Source organism: Rhinoraja longicauda, chromosome 8, assembly GCF_053455715.1.
Source record: "Rhinoraja longicauda isolate Sanriku21f chromosome 8, sRhiLon1.1, whole genome shotgun sequence".
NCBI classification, from domain to species: Eukaryota; Metazoa; Chordata; class Chondrichthyes; order Rajiformes; family Arhynchobatidae; genus Rhinoraja; species Rhinoraja longicauda.
The window spans coordinates 70,889,846-70,905,533 of NC_135960.1; the positions used below are offsets into that span (position 1 = coordinate 70,889,846).

Below are 15,688 nucleotides of genomic sequence, written 5' to 3' on the forward strand. Positions count from 1 at the left end.
TGCCCCTCAGGTTCCTATTAAATTTTTCCCATCTTGATTCCCTTACTCTGGATTCCTCTACTCAAAGACACTGTGCATTCATCTATTCCCCTCATTATTTTATACACTTTTATACTATGTATAAATAAAAAAGCAGTATGTATGTGGAATTTAAAAGGACATCCACAAAATGGTGTGATGGAAAGTGGATTACATTGTTACTTTGGTTAAGGAGTAAGTGAAGCAAATTTACATATGTATGCAGATATCTCTAAGTAGTTGGATAGTGGATTGTTGAAGTTTTACTGTATTGTCCCAATTTCAGCTTTAAAGTTAGGTTTAATCAGCTTTCTCATTCAAGCTCTCTCTTAATCCTTTCCACCAGTATAGCTCTCTCTTAATCCTTTCCACCAGTAGATACAAGTAATTCTATAATCTAGGATTGCTATTGGGGCAATAGGTGAAAAGTCCTTTAAACAATGATATTTATATAGTCTCATTAATATCTTAAAACATCCTCTAGAATTTAAAAAACATGGATACAAAGCCAAAAGAAAAGACTACTAGAAAGATGATAAAGCTTTATCAACAAAAAAAGGTTTTAAAGAAGCGATGAATGAACAGAATTCAGAGGTAAGTCTTAGAACATGGCATCTGAATACACAGTTAGGCATGTTTCAAGAAATTACAATCAGTCACGGGCAGCAATCTTCAGAAGATTCAAAATGTCATCGGAATCTGAAATGCAGAGCTGAGGGAGTTAACAGAAAAACAGGGGTGGGAAGTTGGGAAGGACTTTATAGGTTACCTCCGTGGAGAGAAGCGAAATATAAGGATTAATAGGATGTGCACAAGAACTGAGGGAAAGGGATTCAATATCTACAAGATTAGTGTTGGACCAACAGTATTCACTGCATTTTTGAAAGGAATCACAAAAAGCCTCAACATAAAGCCTCAGATGCACATGTGATGATACAGCAATAAGAATTCTCACATATTGTGTCTGACAATGCATCATAATGTAGCACAATGCTCATTAATGGTTTGAGTCATAGAGGAGCTAAAGCACCACAACGTCAATTTTATAAACTGTGTTTTTGTTGAGCAAGGCTCCCATGCTTAAATTTTTTTAAAAACTGAGTGCATCGCAAGTCATCAGTAACAACTCAAATGTAATCCATATTGTAAAAGTAGAAGAAATCTTGAGTTAATATTTTGGGCAATTTAGACCTTTTAGGTAAATGAACCACAACATTGTCAGAAGAATCTGAAAATAAAGCATAAAAGCCAGAAAGTGATTAAGTACTTCAGAGGTGTAGCATGTTGACCTGGAAATTAAATGCAGTTACTGTGAAGATGTAAAAAGGAAAGGAGATTGCATGATTTTTGCAAATATTAGTAATAAGATCTCATACTGATTGCAGTACTGGTCACTTGAATAGTAGATAAAAAAGTTGAATAACAATAGTGGGTTTAACAAAGAACAGTACAGCACAGGAATGGGCTATTCGGTCCACAATGTATGTGCCAAACTGATCTCATCTGCCTGCACATGACCCACATCCCTCTATTCCCTGCATTTCCATGTGCCTATCCAAAAGCCTCTTAAACATCACCATTGTATCTGACTCCACCAATCCTCTGTGTAGAAAAACTTCCCCTGCTCATCTCCAATAAACTTTCCATTGCCTCACCTTATAGCTCTGCCCTCTAGTGTTGGATGTTTCCACCCTAGCGTCTGCCTACTCTATTTGAGTACGGCATTGAGGGCAGCACGATCCCATTGACCTTTTGTCTTTGGCTTCCTCGTTTCCAGAGTGAGGCCATACACAAACTAGAAGAACAGTACTCAACGCTACTTGGGTAGTTTACACCTCAATATAAAGATATAAACATTGGATTCTCCAATTTCAAATACCCCTCTATCTTATCTCTCCTTCCAGCACCCCTCCATGCCACCCCATTGTGCACACATTTCTCTCACCACCAAGCTCCTTTCTCCGCTCAATCAGCTCATCTCCCATCCCCAAATCCCACAGTTCCCTTTTATTTCCCTCGCCCTTTCCCCTGCACCCTTCCATGCATATCCCTCATTTCACTCCTCCTCTTCTACCCTTATCTGACCTCTTTCATTTCCTTTTGAGCTCATGCCTTTGTCACTTACTCCTCCCATTTGCCAATCACACCTCCCCCCATCTGTATTCACATATCACTTGCCAGGCTTTGTCGCACCCCTACCTCTGTTTTCCAGCCTTCTCCCCCTGAGTCCAATGTCTAAGAAGGGTTCTAAACTGGAATGCCACCTGTCCATTCCCTCCTCAGACACTGTCTGATCCGCTGAGTTCCACCACACTTTATTTTTTGCTGATTTAGATTCTTGTGTCACCTCAAAAATCTATTACTTTTGACACCCAGAAAGAAAGCAACTTCAGAAGAAGGGGAATAACATCACTTGCATGTTCCCCTCCATGTCATACATCACTAACTTGGAAATAGATTGTAATTCCTCATTGTGGGTGGATCGGAATCTGGGTAAGCAGCAGTGGTACGGGCAGCATCTTCGGGATTGGCTGAGTGAGCAAGATAAGGCTGAGAGGCAGCAGCAGGAACAGCAGCATCTTTGGGATTGTCAACAAGCGAGAGGCATGGATAGGCAGGTGTGGTGGGACCAGCTACTTTGGGAGCTGTCGTTTTATGCGGGGCTGTGAGGTTAAAGTGGGCCGGTAAGACTCAGAGTTCAGACAGAGTGTGAGTACTGGCCAGGAGGGAGTGGGGATAAAAAGTCTGCAAGATAGGATGGTGGTGGTATGCAACTAATGGATTTGGATAGGGTTCTAAATTTATACTTTTTCATCTGTATTCACCAAAAAGAAGGACATGGAAAATAGTACGTTTGGGGAAGGATAAATTGATAGTCTGGCGCATGTCAATATTAAGAAGGGGAGACGAAATGCGTAGGAAGGAACTGCAGATGCTGGTTTACACCAGAGATACACACAAAATGTTGGAATAACTCAGCAGGACAGGCAGCATCTCTGGAGAGAAGGAATGGGTGACATTTTGGGCCGAGACCCGAAGGGGGAGGATTTAGATGTCAAGAACACAGAAGGTTTGATAAATTTCCAGGCTAGGCTGCTATGGAAAACAAGAAAGGAGATAGCTGGGGCCGTGACCGAGATTCTGCATCTTCATTAATCACATCTTTATTAATCATCTTAATTAATGTTATTCTTTTAAGAAAGGAAGCAGGAAATAAAAACAAGTAACTGCGGGGAAATTATTGGATCTATGTATATTTGGAAAGACGGGGTAATCAAATATAGTAGGCATGGGTTTGTGTGAGTGAAATTCCGTGTCACCAATTTGATCGGGTTTTTGAGGAAATAACTAAAGGGCCTGTCCCACTTAGGCGATTTTAAGGCGACTGCTGGCGACTAGGCTGTCGCTGACAGTTCGCCGGGGTGTCGTGGGCATGATCGTGAGGAGTCTTCAAAGAATCGTAGTGGATGTCGGCGCGTCGCTGAGAAATCAACCGGTTTGAAATTTCTCGGCGACAACTGGCTTGTCGACAGGTATCGTTTCTTGTTGCGGGCGCTGTCGCATGCTGTCCCCAGGTTTGCTAGGTTGTCTTAGATGCATTTAGAAGCACGTAATATTAAATTAAGTAAAGTAATTTGAAGATACCATAAAATACTTGTGTTCAACCAATTTATTTACCGTCAGGACATTTGACAGGTAGATTGGAGGCGACAGTTTGACGGTCAGGTAAGCGTGGGAATTTTCGCGATGTTTATGGCCATCAGCGATTACATTTAAAGTGGGCTCCCAACCCAGATATGCAACCCGGAAATCAGATATGCATCTCCCGTACATTTTCAAAGAATGCCCACACTCTGCACAAAAATCCATTTAACAACATTTAAAATAAAATTTCTTAATACTGCTATTAGTAAACTGGAAATCAATCCAGTTTATGGCTTGTTACCGTGAAGCTTGGTTTTCAAGTAACCCGGGCAAGATGTTATATTTCAAAACTCTCAAGTAATTACCGACTTGTCAGTGATTTCAGCGAAAATTCGGACGCCGGAGAAGCATTGATAAGTGTGGGAATTTTGCGATGTTTCCGAAGATGGTGTAATCTCGACCTGACTCAGCATTGTCGTGGCCATTGTCGTAGGGTAAAATAAAATTTCGGTGATCTGCTACGACTTTGACAGTCGCCGGCAGTCGCCTAAAAAATCGTCTAAGTGGGACAGGCCCTTAAGACGTTTGATGAAGGCAAACCAGTAGATCTATTTTGTATTGACTTTAGTAAGGCATTTAAAAAGGTCCTACATGATAAGCTAGTCTAGAAGATTAAGATACATTAGCTCTATAGCGAGGTGGCTGAATGGATCCAAATTGCCTTGGTAATATGAGACAAAGGGGGGGGGGAAGGGGGGGTAATGATGGAAGTTGCTTTTCTGATTGGGAGTCTGTGATCAGTGGTATACTGTGGGGACTGGTGCTGGGACCCTTATTACGTGATATATATTAATATCTTAGATGAGAATGCAGGAAAATAACATGAAAGCCCGTGGCATTAATAATAATGAGTAGATTGCTAAGGCTATAGAAGCTTATAGAAAGCTTATGGATCAGATAGAAAATTTAGTGGGCCATTGGCAGATGGAATTTAATCTTGATAACTTTACAAAACACTGGTTAGGCTGCACTTGAAGATGTGGTCGCCATACTATCCGAAAGATGTGTTTGTGATAGAGAGTGCAGTGCAAATTCATCAGGATGTTGCTTGGATTAAAGGATGTTAGTTATTGGGAGAGTTTGGATAGGATGTGGTTGTTTTCCCTTATGTCAAGGCGGTTGAAGGTGACCTGATAAGAGATATATAAAATTATAAAATGGACAGTCAGGATCTTTTAACCCCTCCTGGTAGAGGTATTAAAAACAAGAGGGCAGAGTTTTAGGTTGTGAAGTTTTAGGTGATTTCAGGAATAAAAGTTTCTTTTTTATTTACAGACAGAGTGGTTTTTATCTGGAACTTGCTGCCAAGGGTATAGGTGAAATCGGATACAATCACTATGTTCAAGTGACATTTAGACAGACACTTGAATATGCAAGGCATAGAAGTGTACAGAACTAATGTGGGCAAATATGATTATTGTGGATGGGGAAAAGGTTAGCTCAAGCCTTGTTGGGCAAAGGGCCAGTTTCTGTGTTGGACAACTCTATAACTTGAGACCTCCCTCTTTCAGTATCATTGTTGGACTATCTTTGCCACAGAATTGCTGCAGTTCAAGTTCGTGGTTCACCAGCAGCTTCTCAAGGCCAGTGAAAGGTGGGCAATAAATATTGGCAAGGCCAGATACTAAAATGCCCTAGTTTCCTTTTCTGAAATTTGTTTATGGGACATGGATGTCAGCAGCAATGCCAGTAATTTTTGCTCTTCATTAATTTTAAGAGTCATCCAAATTAACAAATACCACAAAGATAGACACAAAATACTGGAGTAACTCATTGGAACACGCAGCATCTCTGGAGAGAAGGAATGGGTGACGTTTCGGGTCGAGGCCCTTCTTCAGACTGATCTCGACCCGAAATATCACCCATTCCTTCTCTCCAGAGATGCTGCCTGTCCCGCTGAGTTACTCCCGCATTTTGTGTCTATCTTCGATTTAAACCAGCATCTGCAGTTCTTTCCTTAATAAATACCACAGCAGAATCATTATTTTCCACATAAACCGCAAGGAAATAAGTGGCACTTTGAATCCAGCATTCACTAAATACCACATTTGATGAGAACCAAACTAAAATTAATTCAATCAATGTGTGCATTTATTGCATTGTATTCAAATGTCAGACAACAATTGAAAATGATGGGGAAAAAAGTAACAAAGGAAAGCAAAACTCTTCATCCAGAGTACAAGGTTGAAGAATTCTAATTACCTCTTTGGACTTCTTGGGTCTCAATCCTATTTTACTTGCAGAATCATCATCGCGGATTGTATCCACAGTGTCTCCATAGAGGAGCTTGATTGCCCTCACAAGTCGTGCACAGGATCGGCTGTGATGCTGGTAGCAACATGGGTGGCAGTAATCAACATGAGAACAGATGAAACTTTGTTGGCTGCTTATCAATATCATAACCTATAGAAAAGGAACATAATATTATTAATATTAAAAAACTTTACCTACTTATCGACTAAATAAGATATCTGACCATACACCTAAACTGTGTTAATTATGCCTAGGAAAATAACTGCAGATGTTGGTACAATCGAAGGTATCACAAAATGCCTAATTATGCCTTATTGAAGCTCGGAACTAAAGTCAGATTTGGTCTGCAGCTGCCAAATATATTCTCATGCCTAAAAACAAATAGCTTTGGAATGGTAAAAAAGAATGCAGATGCTGGAATCTACAATAAACAGAATACTGGAAGAAATCAGTCGGTGAATCAACATCTGTGCAGCTAAAAGATGCAAGTCCTTTTTCATTTACATCCACAACATCTCTCATGCCTTCCACCATTTTGATAACTTTCAAATTTCCTGATCCCAAATGAGTTATCCTTACCATGTACAACCAGTTTCTCTCCACTAACACTCTCGTCAACTTAGCAGAACTCAACTTTATCTTCAACAACTTCTTGTTTGATTCCTCCCATTTTCTACTCATCAAACAGGTGGCCACGGGAACTCACATGGGGAGTTGCAATTGCCATTTTTGTTCACTCCATTGGTTTGTTCCAAGCCGATTCCAATACAGCCCTACAGCTCTGTTGCATCAATGACTGCATTGGTGATCTCTCCTGCAGTCGCACAGAACTCGTCAATTTAATTACCTTCGCCATTAGCTTTCATCATGTCCTAAAATTCACCTGGACTATCTCTGACACTTATCTCCCTGTTGAAAAAATACCTAATATTCATTAATTTGGTTGGGAGATTATTGCACATTGCCATTATGCCAATTCTAATCGCGATGCTTGGAGCTTTGTTGTTTTTAATTCATACTCTCAGATTCACTGATTTGTCAACCTAAATCTACATTATAAATTTAGTTTGCTGCAATTTTCCACAATGAAAAAATATTCAATTCTACAAGCCTCTGTTTGGAGTGAGACCTGTTGGGAACATTCTGTGCAAAAATGTGGGTGAAGATGATTCCATAGCATGGTAAGAGAATTGTTCAGATATTTTAAGAAGAGGACCTCCACAGCTGCATTTATAAAGTCAAAATGGGGCAGGAAGCACAAATACTCTTTTTAGAGAAACATAAAGGGCCAAATGGCTTCCATTTATGCTATATGATTCTGTAATATCTCAGTTTCAACTATTACTCAAATTCTTTGCCTCTCTTTGGGAGCAAGATTACCAAGAATGCACAAAATATTTGAAGCATCACTGATCAATCATCCACCTAAACTTACACATTGTGCATACACGTATATTAGTACATTCATGTTTTTTATCTCTATTTTCAATAGGTGATGTATGTACAAACCAAAATAAATTAAAGTACAGAATAACAGAAATTACATTTGCTGTAGGGATTGTGCAGTAATCAATGACTGCAGCACAAAGGTTAACTGTTTCTCTTTCAATAGCAGTTTTAACATTTTCTGTTTTTATTTTTGACCTTGAGACTCTGCTTTTTTTTAAATTTTCAGAGGAAGAATCTATTTTTATGTTATCTCTGACTTCACATTTGTGAGATTTCTGGTTCAAATATGCTAGCACTCCAAAGTTTGGCATCTCAAGCATAGAAGAAAACACAAATATTTTAACACTAACACATACCGGCAACCAGGTCATGTTTCTGTGGTAATTTTCTTCTGTCCCCCCTGTACTCTGTCCTTCTGGTTCAATACTTGGTTCACTGGTACTCCAGGGGCTACCTGTTAAAAATAGGAATTAATTTCTATATATATGCTTTTTACACAAGCAAACCAAAACTAGATTTGTTTGAATAAAACGTAGATTAAGAAATTACCTATATCAGTAACAGTGTCATGGCTTTGAGATAATATAAGCTCTTCATTTTCTGACTCAGAGTCTTGTCGTGAAAGTTTTGCACTTTTCAAACTCCCTGCTCGACGTATACTTGATAAAGATCCACCCTTCTTTACTCGAAAACTTCGTGCCCCCTTTATCTGAAGTAGACGGGAACCTCCTGGTCTTACTTTTCTAACTGGTCCTAAGAAAAAAAAAGTTACACATCAAAAATGATGGTACCTATTCCAAGGTATCTTACATAAAATGCAAGCAAATAATCAATACCCGATTGATCAATTTGGATTACAAAATCTCATCAGCTTAGTTTAGCTTCAAGGTACAGCGTGGAAACAGGCCCTTCGGCCCATCGAGTTTGCACCGATCAGCGATCCCCACACATTAACATTATCCCAAACAAACTAGGGACAAATTACACTTATAGCCAAGCCAATTAACCTATAAACCTGTATGTCTTTGGAATGCGGGAGGAAACCGAAGATCTTGGAGAAAACCCACGAGGTCATGGGGAGAACGTACAAACTCCATACAGACAGCACCCGTAGTCGGGATGGAACCCGGGTCTCCGGCACTGCAAGCTATGTAAGGCAGCAACTCCTCCACTGCGCCACCGTGCCACCAAGAGTTCTAGAACTATTCCTTGTACCATGTTGTTGCATGACTGAATTTGTTTAGGGGTGGAGGAAGTTCTTTTACAAAATAATCTTGTACAAAAGTCAGAATGGCTACAAACACAAACAAGGCTTCAAAATCTCAATATCGTGAAGTAATCTTATTAATACGACTTAAAACAAAAATCATGATCTTCGGTTTCCTCCCGCACTAAAAACATTGTATATTTTATTTTCTATTTAAAACCAAATTTAAAATCTGTGTAAAAAATCTTGCCACTGTAGTCAGAGTTAGAAGTTTACCAATTCAATCATTGTAAGGATGGAATGTTTTACTCAATTTTTCAAGATCTGGGCATAATTGACAAGACCAACATTTATTACCCATTCTTACACATCTTTGAGAAGATGGTGATGAGTCATCTTCTCAAACCACTCCGATCATTCCAGTGGAAACACTCGCAGTGCTGTTGGAGGAGGATGTCCAGTGACTTGAAGGATAACAAAGAGGAAATGGCATTCCCACGCAGCTGAAGTCCACGCTATTCCTGCTGAGCCAGTGTCAGAAGCAATAAACTTTTATAGTGGTGGATGGGTAACAGTGTCAAATCTAGTGGTACCCATCAAGCGCTCTGCTTGGTCCTGAATGGTGTGAAGTTTTCTGAGAATTGTAAGAATTGTACTCATCCAGGTAAACTGAGATTATCCCATGGTACTCCTCGTCAGTGCCTTGTAGATGGTGAAAAGCTCTGGAGTGTCTTAAGATGAGTAACTTGCTGCAGGATACCCAGCCTCTAACATGCTCTTGATAGCTATGGTATTTATATGCTTGGTCCACTTGAGTTAATGGTGACCACCAGGTTGCTGATGGTAGGGACTCTGTGATGGTAACCATTAAATAGTTAGATTCTGTGGATAGACTCAAAATGCTGGTGTAACTCAGCAGGACAGGCAGCATGTCTGGAGAGAAGAAATGAGTAATGTTAAACGTCACCCATTCCTTCTCTCCAGACATGCTGCTTGTCTTGCTGAGTTACTCCAGCATTTTGTGAAGAGGTTCTTGACCCAAATTGTACAAGGTGAAGCGAAATAATTTTTGGATCTGTTCATGATCAATAACTTGCACTGGTGCATTTTGAAATGTGCAGCATTTGCTTTGAAAAGGAAATACATTTTCTTCGATGCACTACCTCAGGAACATCAACTTGTGAATTTTCTAAGGTGGACAGTCTTACTTGTTTGTAGACGATGTATAATATACAATGATCATTTAATTTTATTATATTCATGATTCATTTTTATCTATTTAAAAAATTTTTAATGCTTAAAACAAAATTTCTTTCCAACCTTTCCTCTCCTCACAAGCTGTATCAGATTTAAGAGTATGGCTGCTGCTGTGTGGTGAGTCCTTTGAATCTTGCTCATCATCAATAATTCCTGCAAAACTGATTTTGCGTTCATATCGATGCCGACCTAACTCAGGGTCCAGACGAAGTCTGCAGCTTTCCAAATCCTGTTGAAAAGAGTAAATCAGACCAACATTTTGAGAAGGAGAAATATCCAAAGCCCTGTTGCGCAGCACATACTAAAATGTCCAAATTACAGAGGTCAAAAAGTTAATCTGAGAGACAAAAATGGGGAATGGCCATTTATTTTTCCCAGGGAAGTGTCTGATGCACTGGCAGAGATAAATTGAGCAAAAACAAAAGGAACTCAGTGGATCAGGCAGCATCAATGGAGGGAATGGACAAAGTTTCAGTCAGGATCCTTCTTCAGATTGATCAGTCTAGAGGTTTAGTTTAGTTTACAGATATAACATGAAAACAGGCTCTTCCGGCCCACCGAGTCCACACTGAGCATCGATCCACCCGTTCACACTAGTTCTATGTTATCCCACTTTTGCATCCACTCCCTATACACAAGGGGCAATTTACAGAGGGCAATTAATCGACAGACCTGCACATCTTTAGGATGCGGGAGTAAACTGGAGCACGCGGAGGAGACCCACATGGGAAAACATGCAAACTCCACACAGACAGCACCTGTGGTCAGGATCAAACCAGGGTCTCTGGCGCTATGAGGCAGCAACTCCATCAGCTGCTCTACTGCCCCACTCGAAACATCATTCGTCCATTCCTTCAACAGATGCTATCTGATCTGCTGAGTTCTTCCAGCACATTGTTTTTTGCTCAGATTCCAGCATCTGCAGTTTCTCTATCGACAAAGTTAAGTTTCTGCATTGGGACTAAACTTGACAATAAAACTAGCACTTAATATTGAACTAGAAAATGCACCTCTGAAATGCAGAAAGTACAAACTATGTGAAGTTTCCCTTGCTTTTGAAATTTCATATATAAGGTCACGGATTACTTTCTGCTTTTTAGTTTTGCTAAATGCCTTTTACTGATACGATGATTCGCTATCAATAATAAACTGTGATTGATGATACTTACAACAAGAGGCTCAGTACGTGGTCGGGGCAAGCAAGGAAAGGTTTCTCGAAGAAATGTTGTGATCTCTAGAAGGAGCTGGCATGCTGCCATCTTTAGTGCAAATGGACAGCCACACTTGGTCGGATTAACAGTATCTATGTGAAACGTTAAAGTGACCAAAAGTTAGGAAAAAGTTAGAAAACATTCATTTAAAATTAACTTGTGGTATGAGATTATGAGAACATTTTCAAACTTCAAACAGATAGTGTTTAAAGCTATTATTTAGTTTCATAAGAGTAAAGGTTTAAACAGAAAAAAATCTACAAAGACTTTTCTTGAATTATTAATTTTCCTCTCAGATCTTGTTCTAATCAAGCAGCATATTTGGAAAGACCATAAGACTATAAGGCATAAAACAGAATTAGGACATTCAGCCCATCGAGTCTACTTGGCCAATTCTATCGTGGCTGATCTATTTTTCCCTCTCAACCTAATTATCCTGCCCTCTCCCCGTAACAATTAATGATGATCAACATTTGATGATCAACAGACAATGTTAAATGTAGCCATAAATTGCATTCAAAAATCCTAGTCAATCTCTTACTGCATTTCTTTTGAGGAGGTGTGCTTAAAGGAAATAATTGAACAAGGCCGTCCAGCTGTAATTTAGTCTTCACTTTGAAGTTATACATTCTGGTCTTATCTTTTACATTTCCATCCTAAGTTCCCAAGCTTATATTTGCAAAGGAAACTGCCTGTATATTGCTGGCATTGTAATTATAACCTCTGATTAGTGGATCAACTCAAGCATCATACAGGGAGTAATTACAGTATTATAAGTTTACACAACCAATTTCAATTACAAATGTGGACATGAGAATTTACTAAAAAGTCAATAGGAGATGAAGAACAATACATTTTGAGGGCGATAAACTAATTATTGCAATGAAAGCTATGGCTGTTGAATCGGCTGTAGAAGATCATCATAGGGTCATACAGAACAGGAATAAGACCTTCGGCATGCCACATCCATGCAGCCCATTGTGCCATACATGATTCCCATTTACCCTATTCGCATGTAACCTTCTACATTCTTGGATTACTGCAATTGTGGGCTGCATCATCATATATCATCATATCATATATATACAGCCGGAAACAGGCCTTTTCGGCCCACCAAGTCCGTGCCGCCCAGCGATCCCCGTACATTAACACTATCCTACACCCACTAGGGACAATTTTTACATTTTTACATTTACCCAGCCAATTAACCTACATACCTGTACGTCTTTGGAGTGAGGGGAGGGAAGCTGAATACAGATGTGTAGTAAACGATTTTATTGAGCCAGGGCCGTCTTAACGCATGGGCCTGATGGGCACTTGCCCGGGGGCCCACGAGCATAGGGACCCCATGCTGATCTGTGTATGTTAAGTGACTTGCAATAAATAAATACTACTTTAAAAATGTAGGTTCAATAAGTGCTTTTTTCGCAACATTTTCGGTCCCTAAGTGCTTCTCACAGCGATCTGTAAGTGCTTTTCGCAACAATGTAGCACCCTAAGTCCATCGCTAAGTGCTTTTCGGTAAGTGCTTTTCGCCGGCACGACAGGGGGGGGGGGCTGGTAGGGAAAGGGGGGTGGGGGAGAGTAACGGTAGGGGCCCCAGTACACTGCTTTGCCCGGGGGCCCATAATGCTGTAAAAACGGCCCTGTATTGAGTGGTGTGGGCTGAATCACCTGAAGCTCAACACCAACAAGACTAGGGAGTTAGTGGTGGACTTTTGGAGGAGAGAACACCCCTGTCTCCATCAATGGTGTGGATGTGCAGTTTAGCAAGGAGTACAAATACCTTGGAGTTACCTGGACAGTAAACTGGACTGGTTCAGGAACGCTGAAGCCCTGTACAAGAAGGGACAGAGCCGGCGGTACTTTTTGAGAAGGCTCCACTCCTTCAACGTTTGCAGTGAGATGCTGCAAATGTTCTACCAATCATTCTTCGCTGTCGTGTGCTGGGGCAGCAGGGTGAAGGCTGCGGACGCCCACCCTGCGGAAGCTCATCAGGAAGGCTGGCTCCGTCCTGGGGGCGGAGTTGGATTCATTGGAGGTGGTCTTGGAGGGGAGGATGCTCCTCAAATTGCGGAGCATCTTGGACACAGAGCTCACCCCCTCCATGACACACTGGTCAATTTGAAGAGTACCTTCAGCAACAGACCTCCCCCAATATTTGCACATCCCCAATCCTCGTCACTCTAATTTGATGTTTGATGTATCTTGTATTTTATGACTGTTGGCAGATCAATTTCCCTCCTGGGATAAATAAAGTTCTATCTTATCGTATAGGTTTTGGTCACCCAGTTATAGGAGGGATGTTGTAAAGCTGGAAGGAGTGCAGCGAAGATTTATGAGGACTTGAGTGCATGAGCTTTCTGGAGAGGTTGGGCCGGCTAGGACTTTATTCATTAGCGTGCAGGAGGCTGAGGGGTGATCATATAAGATCATGAAGGGAATAGATAGGGTGAATGCAGAGAACCTTTTACCCAGAGTGGGGAAATCAAGACCAGAGGACATAGGTTTAAGGCACAAGGAATAGCAGATGCTGGTTTACTAGAAAAAACCCAAAGTGCTGGAGTAACTCAGCAGGTCAGGCAGCATCTCTGGAAGACATGGATAGGTGACGTTTCGGACCTGGACTTCTTCAGACTATTTGTAGTGGGGAGAAAGCTGGAAAAGAGGGGGAAAAGAGCATGGCAAATGATAAGTGGATACAGCTGAGGGAGGCTAAAAAGTATTGACTTCAAACGTCACCTATCTATGTCCTCTCAGACATACTTTCTGACCCGCTATGTTATTCTAGTGCTTTGTGTTTTTTTTGGTCCATAGCCTTCTTTTCCTTCACAATTCAAGTACTTACTCAGTTACTTCTTAAATGTTGTGAGAGTCCCTGCATTCACCACCCCTTGAAATAGTGCATTCCAGACTCCAACTACTATCGGTGTGGAACACAATCTTTCCTCAGAACCCTTTAAAACTACTTCTGACTTTAAATCTATGCCCTCATCTTATCACGGATCTATATTGTCTATTCCTCTCGTGATTATATCTACTTCTATCAGTCACAAATCCAAAGAATACAAATCTGGACTTCTCACAACTAAATGCTCCAATCCAGGTTAAATAGAGTCATAGAGTCATAGAGTCCTACAGCACAGAAAGAGGCCCTTCGGCCCATCGTGTCCGTGCCGCCCGTTACCAAACACAGTCTAATTTTAATCCCATTTTCCCGCATTTGGACCGTAGCCCTGAATGTTGTAGCATTTCAAGTGCCCATCCAAATGCCTCTTAAACGTTGTGAGTGTTCCCGCCTCCACCACCACCGCAGGCAGTGAGTTCCAGACTCCAACCACCCTCTGGGTGAAAAAGTTCTTTCTCACATCCCCCCGAAACCTCCCTCCCCTTACCCTGTATCTATGTCCCCTCGTTGTTGAACCTTCCACCAGTGGAAGAAGTTCCCCGCCATCTACCCTATCTATGCCCCTCATGATCTTGTACACCTTGATCATGTCCCCTCTCAGCCTTCTCTGCTCCAGGGAAAACAACCCCAGTCTGCTCAGTCTCTCCTCATAGCCGAGGCCCTTCATCCCTGGTAGCATCCTGGTGAATCTCCTCTGCACCCTCTCCAAATCTATCACATCCTTTCTATAATGTGGTGACCAAAACTGTACACAATACTCCAGCTGTGGCCTCACCAGTGTTCTGTACAATTCCATCATTACCCCCCTACTTTTATATTCGATGCCCCGGCTAATGAAGGCCAGTAACCCATATGCCTTTTTTGACCACCCTGTCCACCTGTCCTGCTGCCTTCAAGGACTTGTGTACCTGTACTCCAAGGTCTCTCTGTACCCCTGTCTTCCCTAGGGTCCTTCCATTCATGGTGTACTCCCTCTCCAAGTTATTCCTGCCAAAGTGCATCACCTCGCACTTTTCAGGATTAAATTCCATCTGCCACTGCTCCGCCCATCTGACCATCTCATCTATATCTTCCTGCAGCTTGCAGATCCCTTCCTCGCTATTCACCACCCCCCCTAACTTTGTGTCATCTGCAAACTTGCTGATCATGCCCTGTACGTTGACATCCAGATTATTAATGTAGATTACAAACAGTAAGGGACCCAACACCGATCCCTGCGGCACCCCACTGGACACCGGCCTCCAGTCACAGAAGCAACCTTCTACCATCACCCTCTGCCTTCTGTCACTAAGCCAGTTTTTTATCCATTTTGCCAAGGTGCCCTGGATCCCATGGGCTTTTACCTTCTTGACTAGTCTCCTGTGTGGGACCTTGTCAAAAGCCTTACTGAAATTCATGTATACCACATCCACTGCACTACCCCCATCTACCTCCTTGGTCACCCCTTCAAAAAATTCAATCAAGTTAGTCAGACACGACCTTCCATTAACAAAGCCATGTTGACTATCCTTAATTAACCCTCGATCCTCCAAGTGAAGACTGATTCTGTCCCTCAGAATCTTTTCTAGCAGCTTCCCCACCACCGATGTCAGACTCACCGGCCTGTAGTTCCCAGGTTTATCCCTACTGCCCTTTTTAAATAATGGCACCACATTAGCTATCCTCCAGTCCTCCGGTACA

General features: G+C 41.4%; 1 protein-coding gene across 4 annotated transcripts in view; it reads right to left on the reverse strand.

The window, feature by feature from the left end:
* unc80 (unc-80 homolog (C. elegans)) overlaps nt 1-15,688 on the reverse strand; it is a 253,548-nt gene that overhangs the window by 116,235 nt on the left and 121,625 nt on the right. For all 4 annotated transcript variants that reach the window (XM_078404204.1, XM_078404202.1, XM_078404203.1 and 1 more), the window contains 5 exons: nt 11,059-11,192; nt 9,953-10,118; nt 7,975-8,178; nt 7,782-7,879; nt 5,926-6,126 (listed from right to left, as the gene is read on the reverse strand). In XM_078404204.1, the coding sequence (XP_078260330.1) occupies nt 5,926-6,126; nt 7,782-7,879; nt 7,975-8,178; nt 9,953-10,118; nt 11,059-11,192 (803 nt within the window). The remainder of the gene's footprint in view (nt 1-5,925; nt 6,127-7,781; nt 7,880-7,974; nt 8,179-9,952; nt 10,119-11,058; nt 11,193-15,688) is intronic.